Source organism: Theropithecus gelada, chromosome 2 (assembly GCF_003255815.1).
Source record: "Theropithecus gelada isolate Dixy chromosome 2, Tgel_1.0, whole genome shotgun sequence".
NCBI classification, from domain to species: Eukaryota; Metazoa; Chordata; class Mammalia; order Primates; family Cercopithecidae; genus Theropithecus; species Theropithecus gelada.
This window is the reverse complement of record NC_037669.1, coordinates 88,727,929-88,751,155: the sequence shown is the minus strand read 5'-3', so window position 1 is coordinate 88,751,155 and position 23,227 is coordinate 88,727,929. Positions and strand designations below refer to the sequence as shown.

Genomic DNA, 23,227 nt, shown 5'->3' with positions numbered 1-23,227 from the left:
CGGCTCACTGCAAGCTCCACCTCCCAGGTTCACACCATTCTCCTGCCTCAGGCTCCCAAGTAGCTAGGACTACAGGAGCCCACCACCACGCCTGGCTAATTTTTTGCATTTTTAGTAGAGATGGGGTTTCACCATGTTAGCCAGGATGGTCTCAATCTCCTGACCTCGTGATCCACCCACCTTGGCCTCCCATATTGCTGGGATTACAGGCGTGAGCCACCATGCCCGGCCAACCCAGTCCCTAATTTTTGATAGTTGAAGTATATGTGCATAGTCACTATCAATTTAACATTTGCTTGTCTTCCTAACACTTACTCTTATTTCAAATTATCAGTTTATTTTTGTTTGCCCACCCCCAAACAACTACATGAATGTAAAGCTCTCATGTTGCTAACAAAATATTCCAAGCCCCTACAACAAACACAGCACAAAAGAGATCTTCTTTTTTTTTTTTTTTTTTTTTTTTTTTTTTGAGACGGAGTCTCGCTCTGTCGCCCAGGCTGGAGTGCAGTGGCCGGATCTCAGCTCACTGCAAGCTCCGCCTCCTGGGTTTACGCCATTCTCCTGCCTCAGCCTCCCGAGTAGCTGGGACTACAGGCACCCGCCACCTCGCCCGGCTAGTTTTTTTTTTTTGTATTTTTAGTAGAGACGGGGTTTCACCGTGTTAGCCAGGATGGTCTCGATCTCCTGACCTCGTGATCCGCCCGTCTCGGCCTCCCAAAGTGCTGGGATTACAGGCTTGAGCCACCGCGCCCGGCCTGAGATCTTCTAATATTAGCTACACGAATACTAAATACCACGTAGAAAAGGCTTCCTCAAATACAAAGCTCTTCATCACTGGGAAGGTCGTTCATCAAGAGTAAGAGTTTGAGATCATAAATCCATTCCAGAAACACATGAGCCAGGCATGGTGTCCCACATCTATAATCCCAGCACTTTGGGAGGCCAAGGCAGGAAGATGATTTTAGCCCAGAAGTTCAAGACTAGCCTGGCAACATAGTGAGACCTTGTCTCTACAAAAAAATTTAAAAATTAGCCGGGCATGGTGGCACATGCCTGTACTCCCAGCTACTCAGGAGGCTGAGGTGGGAGAACAGCTTCAGCCCAAGAGGTCAAGGCTGCAGTGAGCCATGGTGATCTCACCACTTTACTCCAACCTGGGCAACAGAGACCCCATCTCAAAAAAAACGCTGGGTGCAGTGGCTCACACCTGTAATCCCAGCACTTTGGGACACTGAGGCGGGCAGATCATGAGGTCACGAGTTCAAGACCAGCCTGACCAATATGGTGACACCCCGTCTGTACTAAAAATACAAAAATTTGCCAGGAATGGTGGCACAAGCTTGTAGTCTCAGCTACTCGGTAGGCTGAGGCAAAAGAATCATCTGAACCTGGGAGGCGGAAGTCGCAGTGCGCCAAGATCACACCACTGCACTCGAGCCTGGGCGACAAGAGCAAGACTCTGTCTCAAAAAAAGAAAAAAAAAAAAAAAAAACACCCACACAACATATAATCTCAAGATTTAAAAAAATACTATAACGGCCAGGTGCGGCAGCTCATGCCTGTAATCCCAGCACTCTGGGACGCCAAGCAGGATGACCAGATCACTTGAGTCAGGAGTTTGAGACCAGCCTAGCCAACATGGTGAAACGCTGTCTCTACCAAAAATACAAACATTAGCCAGGCATGGTGGCAAACACTTGTAATCTCAGGTACCCAGGAGGCTGAGGCACAAGAATTGCTTGAACCCAGAAGGAAGTTGCAGTGAGCTGAGACTGCACCACTGCATTCCAGCCTGGGCGGCAGAGCAAGACTCAGTCTCAAAAAAAGAAAAAAAAAGTAAATAAAATAAAATTTAAAACACTGCCTGGGCGCGATGGCTCACGCCTGTAATCCCAGAACTTTGGGAGGCCAAGGCAGTGGATCACCTGAGGTCAGGAGTTCGAAGCCAGCCTGACCAACATTGTGAAATTTCATCTGTACTAAAATTACAAAAATTAACTGGTCATGGTGGTGGGCACCTGTAATCCCAGCTACTTGGCAGGCTGAGGCAGGAGAATCGCTTGAGCCCAGGAGGCAGAGGTTGTAGTGAGCCGAAATTGCACCATAGAACTGCAGCATGGGTGACAAAGCAAGACACCATCTCAAAAAAAAAAAAAAAACTACAGCACCCAAGCAACAAGTATTCATCAAAATAACTATTTTTAAATTTCTCGCTGGGCGCAGAGGCTCACGACTATAATCCCAGCAATCTGAAATGCTAAAGTAGGAGGATCACTTGAGCCCAGCTGCTCACTGGGCAATACTGCAAGACCCCATCTGAATTTTAAAAATGATAATAAAAAATAAATAATTTTATTATTGCCTATCAGGATCTCTTAGATTTTTATAACATGTATTACTATATGAATAACAAAAACTGTAACAATGATTTTAACCACAAAGACAAATCAAATAGAACATAATTCAATTACAAAATAACATTATGACTTTACTTTTCGCTAAGTACCTTTTCTTGAAAGACAACAGCAGTTTCCAGCCCTGGCATGATGTCTAGTAGGAGTCTGCAAGCTGCAGTGTTTAAAGGGGGCTCTCGGCTTGTCATCACGTATGCATTCACCAGCTATAAAGAAAAAAAGAAATAGTGTTCATCTAAAATTCAACCCAGTCAAACTAAGGACATCTAATAAAACCTCAACATATTCCCATTACTTTCTTAACAGGTATGAAAGAAGACTGTATGAAACTAATTAAACTTTTACTAATAAAACCTTTAATTATTATAAACACTTATGATCCTGCTGAGCCACGATGATATCACACATAATTTCTTCTGCAGCTTTAAAGCCAAATCCCCCCAAAACAACTCAGCAATCATAGAAATTAAAGCTCGAATGCTGACGCCAGTGATGCACACTTGTAATCCCAGCACTTTGGGAAGCCAAGGCAGGAGGATCACTTAAGCTCAAGAGTTTGAAACCAGCCTAGACAACATGGCAAAACCCCATCTCTACCAAAAATACATAAATCAGTCAAGGGTGGTGGCCCATGCCTGTAGTCCCAGCTAAACAGGAGGCTGAGGTGAGAGGATGCCCAGAGCCAAGGAAGTCAAGGCTGCAGTGAGCCCTAATCACCACTGCACTCCAGCCTGGGCAACAGTGATACCCTGTCTCAAAAAAAAAAAAGAATGCCACAAAGAAACCTAACCCCTTCCATATACACTTTATTTTTTTTTTTTATGGACAGGGTCTCATTCTGTCACTTAGGCTGGAGTGCAGTGGCACAAGCACAGCTCACTGCAGTCTCAACTTCCCAGTCTCAAGTGATCCCCAGCTTCAGCCTCCCAAGCAGCTGGGACCACAGGTGCACACCACCATGTCCAGCTAATTTTTAAATTTTTAGTAGAGACGGGGCCTCATTACGTTGCCCGAGCTAGCCTGTAACTCTTGGCTTCAAGTGATCCTCTCACCTCAGCCTCCCAAAGTGCTGGGATTACAGGCATGAGCCATCACATCTGGCCCCTACACCACTGCATATACACTTTTTTAAAAGCATAAGCAGGGCAATATGAGCCCCATATTCTTGACAATGGTTAATGAAAAACTCAGATTTTATAATAAATTATATATATAATTAATACATATAATAATATATATTAATAAAATCTCCATTTGGCACTTATTTACTGAATCTCTAACATTAAGTGGAACTATGTTCTGTGCTGGGCCTATAACAGTAAATAACTGACACAGTCCCACCAACCCAAGATTATCCAGGCTGGGTGTGGTGGCTCATCCCTGTAATCTCAGCACACTGGGTGGCCAAAATCTGAGGATCGCTTGAGCCCAGAATTCAAGACCAGCGTGGGCAACTCAGTGAAATCTTGTCTCTACAAAAAAATTTAAAACTTAGCCAGGTGGCCGGGCGCGGTGGCTCAAGCCTGTAATCCCAGCACTTTGGGAGGCCGAGGCGGGCGGATCACAAGGTCAGGAGATCGAGACCATCCTGGCTAACACGGTGAAACCCCGTCTCTACTAAAAACACAAAAAAGTAGCCGGGCGAGGTGGCGGGCGCCTGTAGTCCCAGCTACTCGGGAGGCTGAGGCAGGAGAATGGCGTAAACCCAGGAGGCGGAGCTTGCAGTGAGCTGAGATCGCGCCACTGCACTCCAGCCTGGGGGACAGAGCAAGACTCCGTCTCAAAAAAAAAAAAAAAAAAAAAAAAAAAACTTAGCCAGGCATGGTGGCACATGCCTGTGGTCTCAGCTACTCAGGAGGCTGAGGCAGGAGAATCCTTGAGCATGGAAGGTCAAGGCTGCAGTGAGTGATCATACCAATGCACTCAGAGTGAGATCCTGTCCCAAAAAAAAAAAAAAGATGTGTGATTCAATAGAGGTGACATTTGGGAAAACAGGTAATACCATGAGTAAAGGATGCTACAGAAGCCCCTAGGAGGGCACACAACCCCTGCAGAGGAATCAGAGAAGACTTAAGAGAAGAAGGGATTCCAAGCCAGGATGTAAAAGATGAGAAGAAGTATCTAAGGAAACACTGGAGGAGAGGAGGGCCAGAAGGCAAGAACTGAAACTGCAGAGAACAAAGTTCAGAGACAGATTTGCTTTTTATACCAAACTAAGAAACTTAAAATTTATCCTGAAGGTAACAGAAAGCCATTAATGGATTTTAAGCAAGAGGGTACCACAATTTCTGGGCTATAAAGTGAAGAATGAATTAGAGGAGGACAAGACAAGAAACCAGTAAAGACGTTATTTCAGTAACCAAGTGAGAAATGATTGGCTCAACTGTGGTCTAGCTAAAATGGGGTCTGGTGACAAGAACAGAACTAGAGAGATTTGTGAAGTTTAAGGTGAAGGGAATAATGACATCTGTAAATCCACTGTATAAGAGAGTTTGGAGGCGTAAAGGATGCTTTCTAGCTGACTAGACAAGGACATCATTACTGAGCTAGAGAACAAGAGAAATAAATTATGGAGCAAACGGGGTTAGATACATAAAATTCAAGGTGTATATGGGAGATACCCAGAAGGAAATGTCTAGAAGGCAGTTGGAAGTGATCTGAAACTAAGAAAGACACATTGGTGATACAGAAATAAATCTAGGAGTCAACATAATACAGATAATAATAGCTAACACTGGCTGGGTACAGTGGCTCATGCCTGTAATCCCAGCACTTTGGCAGGCCAAGGCAGGTGGATCACCCAAGGTCAGGAGTTTGAGAACAGCCTGACCAACATGGAGAAACCCCGTCTCTACCAAAAATACAAAAATTAGCCGGGTGTGCTGGCGCATGCCTGTAGTCCCAGCTACTCAGGAGGCTGAGTCAGAAGAATTACTTGAAATCCGGGAGGCAGAGGTTGCAGTGAGCCGAGATCATGCCACTGTACTCCAGCCTGGGTAACAAAAGTGAAACTCTGTCTCAAAAAATAAATAAGTAAATAAATAAATGATAATAATAGCTAATACCTATTCGGCCTTTATCATGTGCCTGGCTCTCTGCCAAGCACCTTCATGCTTAATTTCACTCAAGGATTACCAAAAAGGTTTTAAATGCTATTAACTCCATTTTATAGACTAGAAAAATAAGGCTGCAGCGGGGCGCAGTGGTTCACGTCTGTAATCCCAGCACTTAGGGAGGCCAAGGTGGGTGGATCACTTGAGGTCAGGAGTTCAAGATCAGCCTGGCCAACATGGTGAAAGCCCATCTCTACTAAACATACAAAAAAATAAACCAGGTGTGGTTGGCAGGCACCTGTGGTCCCAGCTACTCGGGAGGCTGAGGCAGGAGAATCGCCTGAGCCCAGAAGGCAGAGGTTGCAGTGAGCCAAGACTGTGCCATTGCATTCCAGCCTGAGTGACAGAGCCAGACCCTGTCTCAAAAGGAAGAAAAGAAAAAGAAAGTGGGGAGAAAATAAAGCTTGAAGGGACTTAAGTCTGTCAGTGAAATATGGAGCTGGATTTAAATCCAAAACATGGACTCCCAAAGCCCACGTTCTCAAACATCATGGCATCCCACCTCCAAAAACAAAACTATCAGCCACAATTTGTTGAGCAATTACTATGTTCAGGAGCTGAGTAAAATATGTATATTCTAATTTACTCCTCACATGCCCCTCAAGATAGAGAGAAAGCACCTTTCTATCCCTCTGCATGCCCAATGCATACCCCACAGTGTCAGTGCAGAAGCATGCTGTATGCATCACTCTTATTTTTCCATTCAAAAACTCAAGAGGGCCCCTATACTCTCAAATTCAAAATCATTTTGCCCAAGAATGAGCGTAGATACCTTGGGAGGCCTCACCAATATCAAAGTACATATCAAAGAGAAAGCATTATGGCCACAACCAGGACTTTGGCAAAAAACTCTACTCCCAACTTTGTCAAGGCCTTAGGAGAAGGCAAACTATTCATGAAAAAACAATAAAGATACAAAATCTACAGGTGGTAATTGCTGGAGAAAAGTAAGAAGCAAACCTACTGCATTCATGAAATCATCATTCTTGAAGAGTATTCTCAGCAAGTGGCCCAGCATACACTCTGGATCAGCTCGACCTACCAAGAGAAGAGGGGAGGAACAAAGGAATGAGTAAGTCACCCCAGTCAAGCAACTTAGACCTCTGGAAAGGCACCTGGGTTGTTACAAAAACTAATAAAATGCCAGCAAAAATAATCAGAAACAAAAGATTATTGTGCTAAACTAGATTACATAAGAAACATGCTTTAGGCTGGGTGTGGTGGCTCATGCCTGTAATCCCAGCACTTTGGGAGGCCGAGGCGGGCAGATCACAAGGTCAGGAGTTTGAGACCAGCCTGGCCAACATGGTGAAATCCCATCTCTAGTAAAAATACAAAAATTAGCCAGGTGCAGTGGCGGGCACCTGTAATCCCATCTACTCAGGAGGCTGAGGCAGGAGAATTGCTTGAACCTAGGAGGTGGAGGCTGCAGTGAGCCGAGATTACACCACTGCAATCCAGCCTGGGTGACAGAGCAAGACTCTGTCTGGAAAAAAATAAAAAAGAAAAAAAGAAATATGCTTTAAAAATAACAATGTAAAAACCTGAGACACTGCTCTCTAGCCTTCCCATCTCCTAGCACACTGCCTATACAGCACTGCTGAATTAAACAAGTACTAGATCCAGATCAGCATCACCAAGAGTATACAAGGTCTACAAAAGAATCATAAAGAAACCTAAGAGAGAGAAAACTTCTGACTTCCCATCCATAAAAAGGTAGGAAGCATGCTTCTAACTATGGGTGGCCTGGAGAAGACAGGCTCCAAGTCCAACCTCTCCTTCTACTACAATGACAATAGCAACAGAGATGCATCCTCAAACATGTAAGGACACCCTGGGTCAAGGTGACGGGGGTGAATTCTACCAAGCAATCACTAACCCTAAAGATACAGTAACCTTGGCCATCTTAACTTCCTAGCTCTTGTGGAAAGAAAGGAGGCCAGGGGCCTAGGATCAACTCAATGCATAGCCTAATGATAGAAGAATTAGTTGATGGAAGGGAGAATTACAGTTTGTTGTTGTTGGATTTTTGAGACGGAGTCTTGCTCTGTCGCCAAGGCTGGAGTACAGCAGCTCAATCTTGGCTCACTGCAACCTCCACCTCCTAAATTCAAGCAATTCTCCTGCCTCAGCCTCCCAAGTAGCTAGGATTACAAGTGCCTGCCACCACGCCCGGCTAATTTTTGTATTTTTAGTAGAGTTGGGGTTTCACCATGTTGGCCAGGCTAGTCTCGAATTCCTGACCTCAGGTGATCTGCCCGCCTCAGTCTCCCAAAGTGCTGGGATTACAGGTATAAGTCATTGCGCACGGCCTGGTTTGCTTTTAAAGCAGAAACCTCTAATTTATTTCATTTCCTTTCAGAGCATTTAGAGAGGTAAATTCAGTCAAAACATACAATAGAGGATGAAGACAAGATGTGAGCTGCTGATGTTTTTACCAAGCTGTTAATTAGTATCTCAAAGTAATTCACAAAAAGAAACATTAGAGAAAAGCACCACCAAAACAAAAAGGATCATACATTACCTAATGTTAGCTGTTTATAAATCATGAAACTGGGCCGGGCGCGGTGGCTCAAGCCTGTAATCCCAGCACTTTGGGAGGCCGAGACGGGCGGATCACGAAGTCAGGAGATCGAGACCATCCTGGCTAACATGGTGAAACCCCGTCTCTACTAAAAAAAAATACAAAAAACTAGCCGGGCGAGGTGGTGGGCGCCTGTAGTCCCAGCTGCTCGGGAGGCTGAGGCAGGAGAATGGCGGGAACCCGGGAGGCGGAGCTTGCAGTGAGCTGAGATCCGGCCACTGCACTCCAGCCTGGGTGACAGAGCGAGACTCCGTCTCAAAAAAAATAAATAAATAAATAAATAAATAAATAAATCATGAAACTGAAATCCTTATTTTTAATGAAAGAGATAATGCCACTGACAAATATTGCTTAACATTAACAGTTAGGAAAAAATTGCTTTTTAAGCTCTACTGAAAAATGGCATATCTTTCTGTCTCTCCTTTCTTCCTCATTGCCATTTAATCCATCTCCAGGCAATGACACTCAGCATGATCATCTATCTTTTAATGCTTTTCATAATCCTATGCATTAACTTAATTTCTGATTTCACATTCACTTTCTTCTTCATGCTCTGATTTGAGTTACTGAAGATGTGGGTTAAATCGTGAATATTCCTCTGTAGTCACAAGTAGGGATGTCCAGGACAAGAGCAGCAGATAACATCACATAAGCAACTAGACTCTCAATCTGAAATGCCTAGCTTACATGTGAGAACAAAAGTATAAGAAATAGCAGTAAACCCTGGAACATTCAGGTGAATATACAATGTTCTTATTTTTATAACTCCCACTCATTCACACTCTCTTTCCACACACAAATTTTCTTTCTTTTTTTTTTTTTTTTTTTTTTTTTGAGACAGAGTTTTGCTCTTGTTGCCCAGGCTGGAGTTCAATGGAGCGATCTCGGCTCACCACAACCTCTGCCTCCCGGGTTCAAGAAATTCTCCTGCCTCAGCCTCCTGAGTAGCTGGGATTACAGGCATGCACCACTATGCCTGGCTAATTTTGTGTATTTAGTAGAGACGGGGTTTCTCCATGTTGGTCAGGCTGGTCGTGAACTCCTGACCTCAGGTGATCCTCCTGCCTCGGCCTCCCAAAATGCTGGGATTACAGGCGTGAGCCACTGCACCAGGCCAAAATTTCAGACTCCTCTCCAGAAAGGACTGCTTCAGGCTATAGAGCTTATATGCACTATGGGCCCATGAATGACTTCAGCTTTGCCTACTGGTGATCTACTTTATAGTAAACAAAAAATGGCAGTCTCAAGTCCCTCATAATTCTGTACCACAGTAGCAAATTCCATACCAAAGCAGGTGCTGTCATGACCTTAATTAAATTAGCCCAAAATTGGTCAGGCTCAGTGGCTCATGCCTGTAATCCCAGCACTTTGGGAGGCGGAGGCAGGTAGATCACTTGACGTCAGGAGTTCAAGACCAGCTTGGCCAACATGGTGAAACCCCTTCTCTATTAAAAATGCAAAAATTAGCCGACTGTGGTGGGGCATGCTTGTAATCCCAGCTACTTGGAACACTGAGGCACAAAAATTGCTTGAACCCAAGAAGCTGTGGTTGCAGTGAGCCAAGATTGTGCCACTGCACTCCAGGCTGGGCGACAGAGCAAGGCGCCATCTCAAAAAATAAATAAATAAATAAGCCCAAAATAAAACCAAATTAACACGAGAAGGCACACTTTAGTTCTCAAGACACCAAAGCAGACATAAACGTCAAGGTTCCAAATACCAACTTCCTAACTAAAAGCAGGACACTGAATGTTTTCTCAACTATATTTCTCCAACAGTAAAAGGATAATTATTAAAAGGATAACTATTATTAGAAAGATGAAGGCACAGAGAAGAACATCTTTTGCTTTTATGGTTTAAAAAAGTTGGCTGGGCACAGTAGCTCAAGCCTATAATCCCAGCACTTTGGGAGGCCCAGGCAGGAGGACAGCTTGCGTCCAGGAGTTCGAGACCAACTTGGGCAGCAAAGCAAGACCCCATCTCTACAAACAAATAAAAAATAAAAATCAGCCAGGCATGATGGTACATGCCTGTAGTCGCAGCTACTCAAGAGGCTTGAAGTGGGAGGACAGTTTGAGCCAGGAGATCCAGGCTGCAGTGAGCTATGATCATGCCACTGCACTGCAACCTGGGCAACAGAGTGAGTATCAAAAAGGAAAAAGTCCGAAAGGAAGACCATTTTTCTTTTTAATTCTTTGTCATCATACCAACCGAGTTAACTAAAGTACACCTACTTTTGTTCCTTTAGGTTAGTTAAATGATATTTAATCGGCAAATACCAAAAATATTTCCAATTTTTTCCAGAAATTTATTTCTCCTCACCGGTTCCACCTTGAGCAACATTTTAACAAATAAAAGGTCTTAAAACTTACCACAGAAGATGCTATTGCAACTCAAAAATATTCCCATAAGCAATTTTTCTTTTTTAAAAAAGAAAAAAAAGACTCTTGCTTTAATGAAAGTGTCTTAAAAGAAAAAAAAGAGAAAAAAAAGACCCACACTTAGGAGCACAAGTCTTACCAGGATGTCGATCATCAAATGGGTCTGGATCCCCTTTACGATACTCTTCAGTTTCTTTTTCAATCAATTGAGACATCCTAGCACAAAGGGAACAAGAAGTCAACTCTGGACAAGCATAAAAAAATGCACCACCTCCTACAACAGTCAATTCGACAGTCAAGGTAGAAAATAAAACCAAAGTTAGAAAAAGGCTATTTCTTCTGACGTACATAGAAATCTAAGCAATTATCTCATAAAACAGTTTCTTCTCCCAAACTCATTCTTTTTTTTTTTTTTTTTTGATGGAGTCTCGCTCTGTCACCCAGGCTGGAGTGCAGTGGTGTGATCCTGGCTCACTGCAAGCTCTGCCTCCCAGGTTCACACCATTCTCCTGCCTCAGCATCCTGCATAGCTGGGACTACAGGCACCCGCCACCACGTCCAGCTAATTTTTTGTATTTTTAGTAGAGACGGGGTTTCACCATGTTAGCCAGGATGGTCTCAATCTCCTGAATTCGTGATCTCCTTGCCTCGGCCTCCCAAAGTGCTGGGATGACAGGCGTGAGCTACCACACCCCGCCCCCAAAACTCATTCTTATATAAACTTTCCCTGCCTCAAAAAATAACATTACCTTCACCTCAGAAACCAAAAACCTAGGAGTCATCTTTAAAATCTTCCTTTTCCTGCCAGGCACGATGGCTCACGCCTGTAATCTCAGCACTTTGGGAGGCCGAGGCAGAAGGATCACCTGAGGTTGGGAGTTCGAGACCAGCCTGAACAACATGGAGAAATCCCGTCTCTACTAAAAATACAAAATTAGCTGGGCATGGTGGCACATGCCTGTAATCCCAGCTACTCAGGAGGCCGAGGCAGGAGAATCACTTGAACCCAGGAGGCGGAGGTTGCGGTGAGCTGAGATCGCACCATTGCACTCCAGGCAACAAGAGCAAAACTCCGTATCAAAAAAAAAAAAAAAAAAAAAAAAACTTCCTTTTCTACTCCCTCTCCCACAATTTCTATTAGCTCTACTACAAGGTATTTCCTGACTCACATCACTTCTCTAACTCTTTACCACTCCTATCCTCATCCAGACTACCATCATCAAGTGCCTGGATTACTTCCAATGGTCTCTTTACCAGTCTCCTTGCTTCCCGCTTCCATGTCTGACCTGACGCAATTCATTCTCCAACTTCCAATGACTTACCACAATACCCTGAATTAAATCCAAGTACTACTATGGCCTGCAATTATCTGGCTTCTGCCTGCTGCTTCCTGACCATTTCTTCCACTCATCCCCACCCCCCCGCATTAAGCTTCAGTCACTGTTCTTCAAAGAGCCCAATTTCACTCCTATTCAGGGTTACAGTGCTATTACCTCAGCTTGTAACATTCTTCCCACCATCTAAGCCTCCACCCCTGCCCCAAGTAACCATACATCTGCTTTCTCTCACTGCAGGTGAGTTCTGCCTGATCCAGAATTTTTTTTCTTTTTTTTCTTGTAGAGATGGGGTCTTCCTATGTTGCCCAGGCTGGAATATAGTGGCTATTTACAAGCATAAATATAGCACACTACAGCTTCAAACTCTTGGCCTCAAGCAATCCTCCTGCCTCAGCCTCCCAAGTAGCTGGGTCTACAGGCACGCAACACTGTGTCTGGCTTGTTCCAGACTTTCACATAAATTGAACCATATATAATCTTTTTACATCTGACTTTCACATAGCATGTTCTGAGAGTCATCCATATTGCTGAACATATGAAAAGTTCTATTTTATTCATGCAGTCTTTTTTTTTTTTGAGATGGAGTTTCACTCTTGTTGCCCAAGCAATGGTGCTATCTCAGCTCACCGCGACCTCTGCCTCCCGGGTTCAAGCGATTCTCCTGCCTCAGCCTCTTGAGTAGCTGGGATTACAGGCATGTGCCACCATGCCCGGCTAATTTTTGTATTATTAGTAAAGATGGGGTTTCTCCATGTTGGTCAGGCTGGTCTCGAACTCCTGACCTCAGGTGATCTGCCCGCCTCAGCCTCCTAAAGTGCTGGGATTACAGGTGTGAGCCACTGCGCCTGGCTATTCATGAATTATTTATAAAGCAAGAAAAATGGCTGGACACAGTGGCTCACACCTGTAATCCCAACACTTTGGGAGGCCAAAGTGGGTGGATCACCTGAGGTCGGGAGTTCGAGACCAGCCTGACCAACATGGAGAAACCCCATCTCTACTAAAAATACAAAATTAACAGGGCATGGTGGCACATGCCTGTAATCCCAGCTACTCAGGAGGCTGAGGCAGGAGAATCGCTTGAACCCAGGAGGCAGAGGTTGCACTCCATTGTACTCCAGCTTGGGAAACAAGAGCGAAACTCCATCTTAAATAAAAAAAAAAAACAAGAAAAATTACTATTTGAGTGTCCTAAGACTGACACTGTATTACAATGACAAGCCAATACAAGACTATCATACTCTCCACCTAACATGCTCTGTCCTATGTCAAACTCTCCTATGTGCTTATTTCCAGGACACCATACTTTCTAGTCTTTTTTTTTTTTTTTTTTTTTTTTTTGAGACGGAGTCTCACGCTGTGTCACCCAGGCTGGAGTGCAGTGGCGCGATCTCGGCTCACTGCAAGCTCCGCCTCCCAGGTTCAGGCCATTCTCCTGCCTCAGCCTCCGAGTAGCTGGGACTACAGGCGCCCGCCACCACGCCCGGCTAGTTTTTTGTATTTTTAGTAGAGACGGGGTTTCACCATGTTAGCCAGGATGGTCTCGATCTCCTGACCTCGTGATCCGCCCGCCTCGGCCTCCCAAAGTGCTGGGATTACAGGCTTGAGCCACCGCGCCCGGCCCTTTTTTTTTTTTTTTTTTTTTTAAAGAAACAAGGTCTAGCATGGGTGACAGAATGAGATTCTCTCAAAAAACCAAACCAAAAACCAAAAAAAAAAAACGGGGTGTCACTCGGTTGCTCAGGCTGCAGTGCAGCAGCACGACTCATGGCTCACTGAAGCCTCAAGTGATCCTCCCACCTCAGGCTCCCGAATAACTGGGACTACAGGCACACCACCATGCCCAGCTAACTTTAAAAATTTTTTGTAGATGGGGAATTTGCTCCCCAGGCTGACTCAAACTCCTGGGCTCAAGCCCACCTTGGCCTACCAAAGTTCTGGGATTACAGGCATTCAGCTGCCACACCCAGCCTTGCTAGTCCTTTTTTTTTTTTTTTTTTTTTTTGAGATGGAGTCTCGCTCTGTCACCCAGGCTGGAGTGCAATGGCGTGACGTCGACTCACTGAAACCTCCACCTTCCGAGTTCAAGCGATTCTTCTGCCTCAGACTCCCAAGTAGCTGGGATTACACACATGTGCCACCACGCCCAGCTAATTTCTGGTTTTTTTTTTTTTTTTTTTTTTTTTTTTTAGTAGAGACAGGGTTTTGCCATGTTAGTCAGGCTGATCTCAAACTCCTGACCTCAGGTGATCCGCCTGTCTTGGTTTCCCAAAGTGCTAGGATTATAGGTGTGAGCCCAGCCCTTTCTAGTCTTAAGAGTTAAACTTTCTTGGCTGGTGTGGTGGCTCACGCCTATAATCCCAGCACTTTGGGAGGCCGAGGCGGGCTGATCACCTGAGGTCGGGAGTTTAAGATCAGCCTGACCAAGATGGAGAAACCTCATCTCCACTAAAAGTACAAAAAATTAGCCAAGCATGGTGGTGCATGCCTGTAAATTCAGCTATTCGGGAGGCTGAGGCAGGAGAATCGCTTAAACTCGGGAGGCGGAGGTTGAAGTGAGCCGAGATCATGCCATCGCACTCCAGCCTGGCCAACAAGAGTAAAACTCTGTCTCAAAAAAATAAATAAATAAAAGAGTTAAACTCTCTGCAAAAATTACTGGTCCACTCTAATCAAGCTTCAGAAGTATTTCTGCTTTTTCTTCCTTTCCTTCTAAACTCTGAAACCTCTCTTTGACACAAAGGGCAATCACACAAAATAATGTATGTGTACATATTTTTTTTGTTGGTGATGGTTTTTATTTTTTTATTTTTTTATTTTTTAAGAGACAGGGTCTCACTGTCTCTCAGGCTGGACTACAGTGGCACAGTGGCACAATCATACCTCACTGCAGCCTCAAACTCCTGAGCTTAAACAATCCTCCTGCATCAGCTTCCCAAGTAGGTGGGACTACAGGTGTGCATAAGCATACCTGGGTGTTTGTTTTTTTTTTTTTTTTGAGACCGAGTCTCGCTCTGTCGCCCAGGCTGTAGTGCAGTGGCGCAATCTTGGCTCACTGCAACCTCCGCCTCCCAGGTTCAAGCGATTCTCCTACCTTAGCCTCCTGAGTAGCTGGGGTTACAGGTACACACCACCATGCCCGGCTAGTTTTTGTATTTTTAGTAGAAATGAGGTTTCACCATGTTGGTCAGGCGGTCTCAAACTCCTAACCTCATGATCCACCTGCCTCAGCTTCCCAAAGTGCTGTGATTACAGGTGTGAGCCACTGTGCCTGGCCTTATACCTGGCTATTTTTTTTTATTTTTTATATAGACAGCATCTTGCTATGTTGCCCAGGCTGGTCTTGAACTCCTGGACTCAAGCAATACTTCCACCTCAGCTTCACTAAATATATTTAGAATTATATATTGTAAGATCTACTAGTATCAAAAAAGAAAAAAAAACCAAAAAGATCTACTAGTATCCTCAGTTGAAACTAAGCAATATAGCAAAGAAGTTAAAAATACGGCCTCTGGGCCAGACACAGTAGCTCATGCCTATAATCCCAGCACTTTGGGAGGCCAAGGTGGGAAAATCACTAGAAGTAAGGAGTTAAGAGACCAGCCTGGGCAATATAGGGAAATCCCCCCATCTCCTCTAAAAATTTAAAAACTAGCCAGGCATGGTGGCAACACATCCTATAGTCCCTGCTACTCAGGAGACTGAGACTGGAAGATGGCTTGAGCCCAGGAATTCAAGGCTGCAGTGAGCTATGATAAAACTGCTGCACTCCAGGGTGGGGAGCGGTGGCTCACGCCTGTAATCCCAGCACTTTGAGAGGCCGAGGCAGGAGGATCACGAGGTCAGGAGATCGAGACCATTCTGGCTAACATGGTGAAACCCCATCTCTACTAAAAATACAAAAAAATAGCCAGGCGTGGTGGCAGGCACCTGTAGTCCCAGCTACTTGGGAAGCTGAAGCAGGAGAATGGCGTGAACCCGGGAGGCAGAGCTTGCAGTGAGCCGAGATTGTGCCATTGTATGCCAGCCCGGGCGACAGAGGGAGACTCCGTCTCAAAAAATAAATAAAAAAATAATAAGAAGAAGAAAAATTGCTGCACCATGTCTCCAAAAAAATAATAAAAGTGACTTTTGGAGCCAGATATTCAGGGTTCAAATCTGAGCTCTTCCACAGTGTGAGACACTCTGGGTAAATTATGTAACCTCTCTGTGCCTCAAGCTAATAGTCTACATTAGAGTTTCCCTGGGTTTAAGTTAATTAGAACAAAACCTGACAAGTAAGAGCTCTTTAGGTGTTAATTGTGGGGGTTTTTCCTTCTGTTTAGTCTTCTCTTCTCATTTTCCAAGAGTAATTGGCATTATAAAAACTGGGAATTGGGCCAGGCGCAGTGGCTCACACCTATAATCCCAGCACTTTGGGAGGCTGAAGCAGGTGGGTCACTTGAGGTCAGGAGGTCAAGACCAGCCTGGCCAACAGGGTAAAACCCATCTCTACTAAAATACGAAAATTAGCCAGGCATGGTGGTGGGCACCTATAATGCCAGTTACTCAGGAGGCTGAGGCAGGAGACTCACTTGAGCCAGGGAGGCAGAGATTGCAGTGAGCCAAGATCAAGCCACTGCACTCCAGCCTGGGTGACAGAGTGAGACTCCATCTCAAAACAAGCAAAAAACTGAGAATCAAAAATAGGAAAAACAGTTAATTTAGGGTAGCTATTGACTGGGATGAGGCAGGAGGGTGCAATCTGGTACTCAAGTTCTACTATAACTCAATCTCAATAATGGTCTTACAAAAAAAAAATCCACCTAGCAGAGTACTTTACAGTATATAAATTACATCTCAAAAAAAAAAATGGCTGGGCACGGTGACTCATGCCAGCAGTAATCCCAGCACTTTGGGAGGCAGAGGCGGGCGGACCATGAGGTCAGGAGATCAAGACCATCCTGGCTAACATGGTGAAACCCCGTCTCTACTAAAAACACAAAAAAATTAGCCAGGCGTGTTGGCGGGCGCCTGTAATCCCAGCTACTGAGGAGGCTGAGGCAGAATAGCGTGAACTCGGGAGGTGGAGCTTACAGTGAGCTGAGATCACACCACTGCACTCCAGCCTGGGCGACAGAGGAGACTCCGTCTCAAAAACAAGACCAGCCTGGCCAACGTGGTGAAATCCCACCTCTATTAAAAAAATACAAAAAATTAGCCAGGTGTGGAGGTAGGTGCCTGTAATCCCAGCTACTCGGGAGACTGAGGCAGGAGAACTGCTTGCACCTGGGAGGCGGAAGTTGCAGTAAGCCAAGATAACACCACTGCACTCCAGCCTGGGCGACAGAGTGAGACTCCATCTCAAAAAAAAAAAAAAAAAAAATTTAAAAAAATTTTTTTAAAAAAGCCCACTCACACAGCTTGGCCCAAAGCCAGCCTCTTTCAGCAGAATCAAGTCAAAAACTAATAAAAGGATGATTCAGGTTACAAAATGACATACATTGTTCTTACGAAACTGTCAAAAGATCATAAAAATAATGGTCAATAAAAAAGCAGCCAGGCCTAAAATTCATTTGCTCTTCCTGGAATACACTAAAACACGCAAACCTGCAGCCAGATGAGGGAAGAAAACAAAAAACAAAACCCTAAAACTATTTCAGAAAATACCCAGTAAACAGACCCACAATTTGGTGAAGAAGGGAAGTTGCCCGCGATTAAAATAAAATAAACTGACCAGCCTGGGTAACCTAGCAAAATCCCGTATCTACAAAAAAAAAAAAAAAAATTAGTGGAGCATGATAACATGTGCCCCAGCCACTCAGAGGGCTGAGGTGGGAAGATCACTTGAGTCCAGGAGGTTGAGACTGCAGTGAGTACAACACTGTACTCCAGCCTTGGGGGAAAAAAAAACATTGGAATTGGAGTCGAAACCCAGGATTCTAACCTAAGTTTCCACTGCCTCACTATGCAGTTTTTTGCAAGTAAATCTGAGAAAGTCTATCATTTAATGATGTATCTTTCAGAGATACTTTGAGGGACAAATGAGGAAGGGGAAGTTCAGATAAGTGCCTCTTACAGTTCTGACACCAAAACAATGTCCTCAAATATTTGTTGAGTAGAATGAACCGATTCACTCATTTTCTTTCCATTCTGATAACCTCTTTAATATTTATAAACCTTCCCATTACAGTAGGTGTGTTTTATATATATATATACACACACACACACACACACAAAAACCACCATACTGCCTGATTTGGCACTTCATCATTATATACTATTTTGTGCTACTATGCATTGTTCCTTATCTGTTAGTTTTTGTTGTTGTTGTTGAGAAGAGTCTCTGTTGCCCAGGCTGGAGTGTAGTGGCACAATCTCAGCTCACTGCAGCCTCGACCTACCTGGCTCAAGCAATCCTCCTACCTCAGCCTCCTGAGTAGCTGAGACTACAGGCACGTGCCACCACGCCTGGCTAATTTTTGCATTTTTTGTAGAGACAAGAGTCTCATCATGTTGGGCAGGCTGGTTTTGAGCTCCTGGGCTCAAGCAATTCACCTGCCTTTGCCTCCCAAACTGCTAGGATAACAAGTATGAACCACCATGCCAGGCCTCTGTTAGTCTTAGTTGCTTCCCAGGTAGTTATCTCCTTGAGGACAGTATCCCTCTGTCCAAACAAATTTTAGGTTTTGCATTGCTGAAGAGCATAGCATATTGAAAAAGTTGAGGATAAAATATGATAATGTAAAATAATGTTGAAAATAAAACATTAAGTACTTTTAGTATAAGTGCTCAAAGAATATTTCTTGAACAAGTGAATGAATCCACATAACCATCTTCATTAACAACACTCTCCTCCTTTCACAGTTACATCAATTATACACATGTTAACAGCACAATATTTAGATTCTCTAACTCACTGTGGCTGCATTTCAAGTATCTTGTTTAATAGCTGGTGTTTAATTATTCTTTTTTTGTTTTGTTTTTTAAATTAAGACGGGGTCTTACTATGTTGCCCAAGCTGGTCTTTAACTTGTGGCCTCAAGCGATCCTCCTACCTCAGCCTTCCAAAGTGCTGGGATTAGAGGCATAAACCACTACACCTGGCCTAACTTTCTTCTTTTTTTTTTTTTTTTTTTTTTTTTTTTTGAGACGGAGTCTTGCTCTGTCACCCAGGCTGGAGTGCAGTGGCCGGATCTCAACTCGCTGCAAGCTCTGCCTCCCGGGTTCACGCCATTCTCCTGCCTCAGCCTCCCGAGTAGCTGGGACTACAGGCGCCCGCCACCACGCCTGGCTAGTTTTTTTGTATTTTTTAGTAGAGACGGGGTTTCACCGTTTTAGCCAGGATGGTCTCGATATCCTGACCTCGTGATCCGCCCATCTCGGCCTCCCAAAGTGCTGGGATTACAGGCTTGCTAACTTTCTTAATCTCCAATGCCTCTACCAATTAAAATCCAGTTTCCACCAGTCAGCAATAATCCTGTTCCTTAAAGAAACGCGGTATTCTCACAGGTTCCCTATGTATTAAAAGCAATTAGGAACAATGCATTTATCCCCATTTAAACTTTCATAATATCATAGTTCTCCATAAAAAGTAAGAGATCACTGCACAGACAAAACAATTTTTTAACAGCTATGGTTTTGAAGATGAGACGTTAAGGATCCCCACATTCCAGTGACCTTCCCCTTAGAAAACCCATGAGCACCCCTCCCCAGCCTTTACTTTTCACTTTTTCTCCATCTTGACACATTTATTAAATAAAATTATATACCATACATATATACCTACATATCCCAGGCAGTGGACAAATCATCATTTGAGGAGACACCAATAAAAAGACATAGTCGTAGGCCAGGCATGGTGGCTCACGCCTATAATCTCAGCACTTTGGGAGGCTGAGGCAGGTGGATTGCTTGAGTCCAGGTGTTCAAGACCAGCCTGGGCAACATAATGAAACCTATCTCTTCTAAAAATACAAAAAATTAGCCAGGCAGGGTGGTGTGTGCCTGTAGTCACAGCCACTCAAGAAGCTCAGATGGGAGAATCAACTAAGCCCAGGAAGTTGAGGTTGCAGTGACCCGAAATCACACCACTAAACTCCAGCCTGGGCAACAGAGGGAGATCCTGTCTCAAAAACAAAAAAAAAAGACATAGTCTCTGCCTTCAAGAAGCTTACAATTTAGTGAAGAGACGTGTAAAAAAACAATTATAGCTGGGTGCAGTGGCTCATGCCTATAATCCCAGCACTTTGGGAGGCTGAGGCAGGAGGACCACAAGGTCAAGAGATTGAAACCATCCTGGCTAACACGGTGAAACCTGAGACCCCGTCTTTACCAAAAAATATAAAAAATTAGCCAGGCATGGTGGCGGGCACCTGTAGTCCCAGCTACTCGGGCAGCTGAGGCAGGAGAATGGTGTTAATCCGGGAGGCAGAGCTTGCAGTAAGCCAAGATCGCGCCACTGCACTCCAGCCCGGGTAACAGAGTGAGATTCTGTCTCAAAAAAAAAAAAAAAAACATATATATATATACACACACACACACACACACACACACACACATAGTACAATGTGGCATAATGGGTGAAAATTAAAATACATACATATGAACGATAGGAGTATTAAAACAAAGTGGTGGCCGGTATGGTGGTTCACACCTGTAATCCCAGCACTTTGGGAGACAACGAAGAAGGAACGTTTGAAGTGAGGAGTTTGAGAACAGCCTAAGCAACATAGTGAAACCCTGTCTCCCGCAAAAAAATTAAAAAATAAAAATTTAGCAGTGAGCTATAATCACACCAGTGCACTTCATCCTGGGTGACATAGTGAGACCCTGTCACTAAAAAAAAAAAAAAAAAAAATGTTTTTTGTTTAATGATGGGGAGCCCAAACCTACCTATGGAAGTCAGTCAGTGAAGGTTTTACAGACATGATTCTTGAACTACTTCTTGTAAGGACTAGGCCTGCCATGCAGACATGCCAAGGAAAGGCATTTCAGGCCAAAGAAATACCAAGTGTAAAGGCACATAGACATTAAAAAATATGTTAATCCGGCCAGGTGCAGTAGTTCACGCTTGTAATCCCAGCACTTTGGGAGGCCGAGGCGGGCAGATTATGAGGTCAGGAGTTCAAGACCAGCCTGGCCAACACAGTGAAACCCCATCTCTACTGAAAATACAAAAATAAACTGGGTGTGGTGGTGGGCGCCTGTAATCCCAGCAACTCGGGAGGCTGAGGCAGGAGAATTGCTTGAACCCTGGAGGCGGAGGTTGCAGTGAGCCGAGACTGTGCCACTGCACTCCAGCCTGGGCAACAGAGCTAGATTTCATCTAAAAAAAAAAAAAAATGTTAATACTTACAGAAAGAGACTAATACTATGAGGGAGAAAAAAGAGGCCATCCTTCTTTTTCTCATCCTATGGGGCTATTTATGATGTGACGCCATTTATGACAGGCTGGGATTACAGGTGTGAGGCATCCAACCCAGCACCCCTTGATTTGTTTTGATACTCCTATCATTCACGTGTACGTATTTTTATTTTCCACCATTATACCACACTATAACTTTTTTTCACGTGGTTCCTCACTAAATTGTAAAATTCTTGAAAGCAGATACTATGTCTTTTTATTGGTGTCTCCTCAAATAATGATTTACCCACTACCTGGTACTTAATAACTGTGTGGTACATAATTTTATTGAAAAAAAAAATCTGTTAAGGTAGAAAGAGAGAAAAGTAAAGGCTGGGTAGAGGTGCTCATGGGTTTTCTAAGGAGAAGGTCACTGGAACGTGGGAATCCTCAACATCCCATCCCCAATATCAGAGCTGTGAAAACAACTTTTTACACATTGATTTCTTACTTTTTATAGAGAAAGAACTACAATATTATAAAAGTAAGCCACATCATAAATGGCCTCATAGGCCACCCTAAAAACTTTACATTTTACCCTGTAGGAAAAAGGAAGCCAGAGAAGAATTATGAATGAAGGTAGGGAAATCATATTTGTGTATGAGAAAAAGGAATCTTTCAGCAAGGGGGAGGATGTATTAAAAGAAGGTAAACTGGAGACAAACTTATAAGGCACACTGCTTAATGGGCCAGTCCACATGAGCAATACCTAACGAAGGCCAGGCGCAATGGCTCACTCCTATAATCCCAGCACTTTGGGAGGCTGAGGTGGGCGGATCGCCTGAGGTCAGGAGTTCAAGACCAGCCTGGCCAACACGGCAAAACCCTGTCTCTAATAAAAAAAAATACAGAAAAATTAGCCGAGCATGGTGGCTCATGCCTGTAATTCCAGCTACTCCAAAGGCTGAGGCAAGAGAATCACTTGAACCTAGGAGGTGGGGGTTGCAGTGAGCCAAGATCGCACCACTGCCTGGGGCAGAGAGCAAGACTCTGTCTCAAAAAAAAAAATAAAAGTAAAAACAGGCTGGGCATAGTGGCTCACACCTGTAATCCCAGCACTTTGGGAGGCCAAGGCAATCAGGTCGCTTGAGGTCAGGAGTTTGAGAACAGCCTGGCCAACATGGCAAAACCCCACCTCTGCTAAAAATACAAAAATTAGCCAGCATCATGGCAGGCACCTGTAATCCCAGCTACTCAGGAGGTTGAGGCAGGGAGAATTCCTTGAACCCGGGAGGTGAAGGTTGTGGTGAGCTGATATCGAGCCACTGCACTCCAGCCTAGGCAACAGAGTGAGACTCCATCGCCCCAAAAAATAAAAAATAAAAAAAGTTTTTCAGTTTAAAATCATTTAGTTTAAAATTAAGTAGGGAATAAAAAAAAGTGTTAAGTTATGAATAAATGAGAAGGCACACAGAAATGAGGATGATAAGCTCAATTTTGGACATGGTCTGTTTCAGGTATCTGTGGAAGAGTCAAGTAGGCCAGCACGGTGGTTTCGCCTGTAATCCCACCACTTTGGGAGGCTGAGACAGGAGGACTGCTTGAGCCCAGATGTTCAAGACCAGACTGGGTAACACAGGGAGACCCTCCCTCTACAAAAAATTTAAAAATTAGTCAGGTGTGGGGGTGCACACCTGTGGTCTCATCTAGTATGGAGTCTGAGGTAAGAATATGGCTGGAGCCCAGGAGATCAAGGCTGCAGTGAGCTGAGATTATGCCACTACAGCCTGGCAACAGAGTGAGATCCTGTCTCCAAAAAAACGGAGCCAGAAGAGCCAGGTAAAGATATATTCACCAGGACAGGCGCGGTGGCTCACACCTGTAATCCCAGCACTCTGGGAGGCCGAGGCAGGTGAATCACCTGAGCTCAGGAGTTCAAAACCAGGCTGGCCAACATGGTGAAACCCCGTCTCTACTAAAAATACAAAAAATTAGCCGGATGTGGTGGCGCGCACCTGTAATCCCAGTTACTCAGGAGGCTGAGGCAGAAGAATCGCTTGAACCCGGGAG

General features: G+C 44.3%; 1 protein-coding gene across 6 annotated transcripts in view; it reads right to left on the bottom strand.

Moving 5' to 3' along the window:
* DCAF1 (DDB1 and CUL4 associated factor 1) overlaps positions 1-23,227 on the bottom strand; it is a 109,030-nt gene that overhangs the window by 63,809 nt on the left and 21,994 nt on the right. For 4 of the 6 annotated variants that reach the window (XR_003118038.1, XM_025374914.1, XM_025374912.1 and 1 more), the window contains 3 exons: positions 10,635-10,711; positions 6,495-6,568; positions 2,510-2,623 (listed from right to left, as the gene is read on the bottom strand). Coding sequence is in view for 5 of the 6 variants with exons in the window: in XM_025374914.1 (XP_025230699.1) it covers positions 2,510-2,623; positions 6,495-6,568; positions 10,635-10,711 (265 nt within the window). In the remaining variant the exon portion in view is untranslated. The remainder of the gene's footprint in view (positions 1-2,509; positions 2,624-6,494; positions 6,569-10,634; positions 10,712-23,227) is intronic. The other 2 variants (XM_025374915.1, XM_025374916.1) reach the window with 2 other exon arrangements.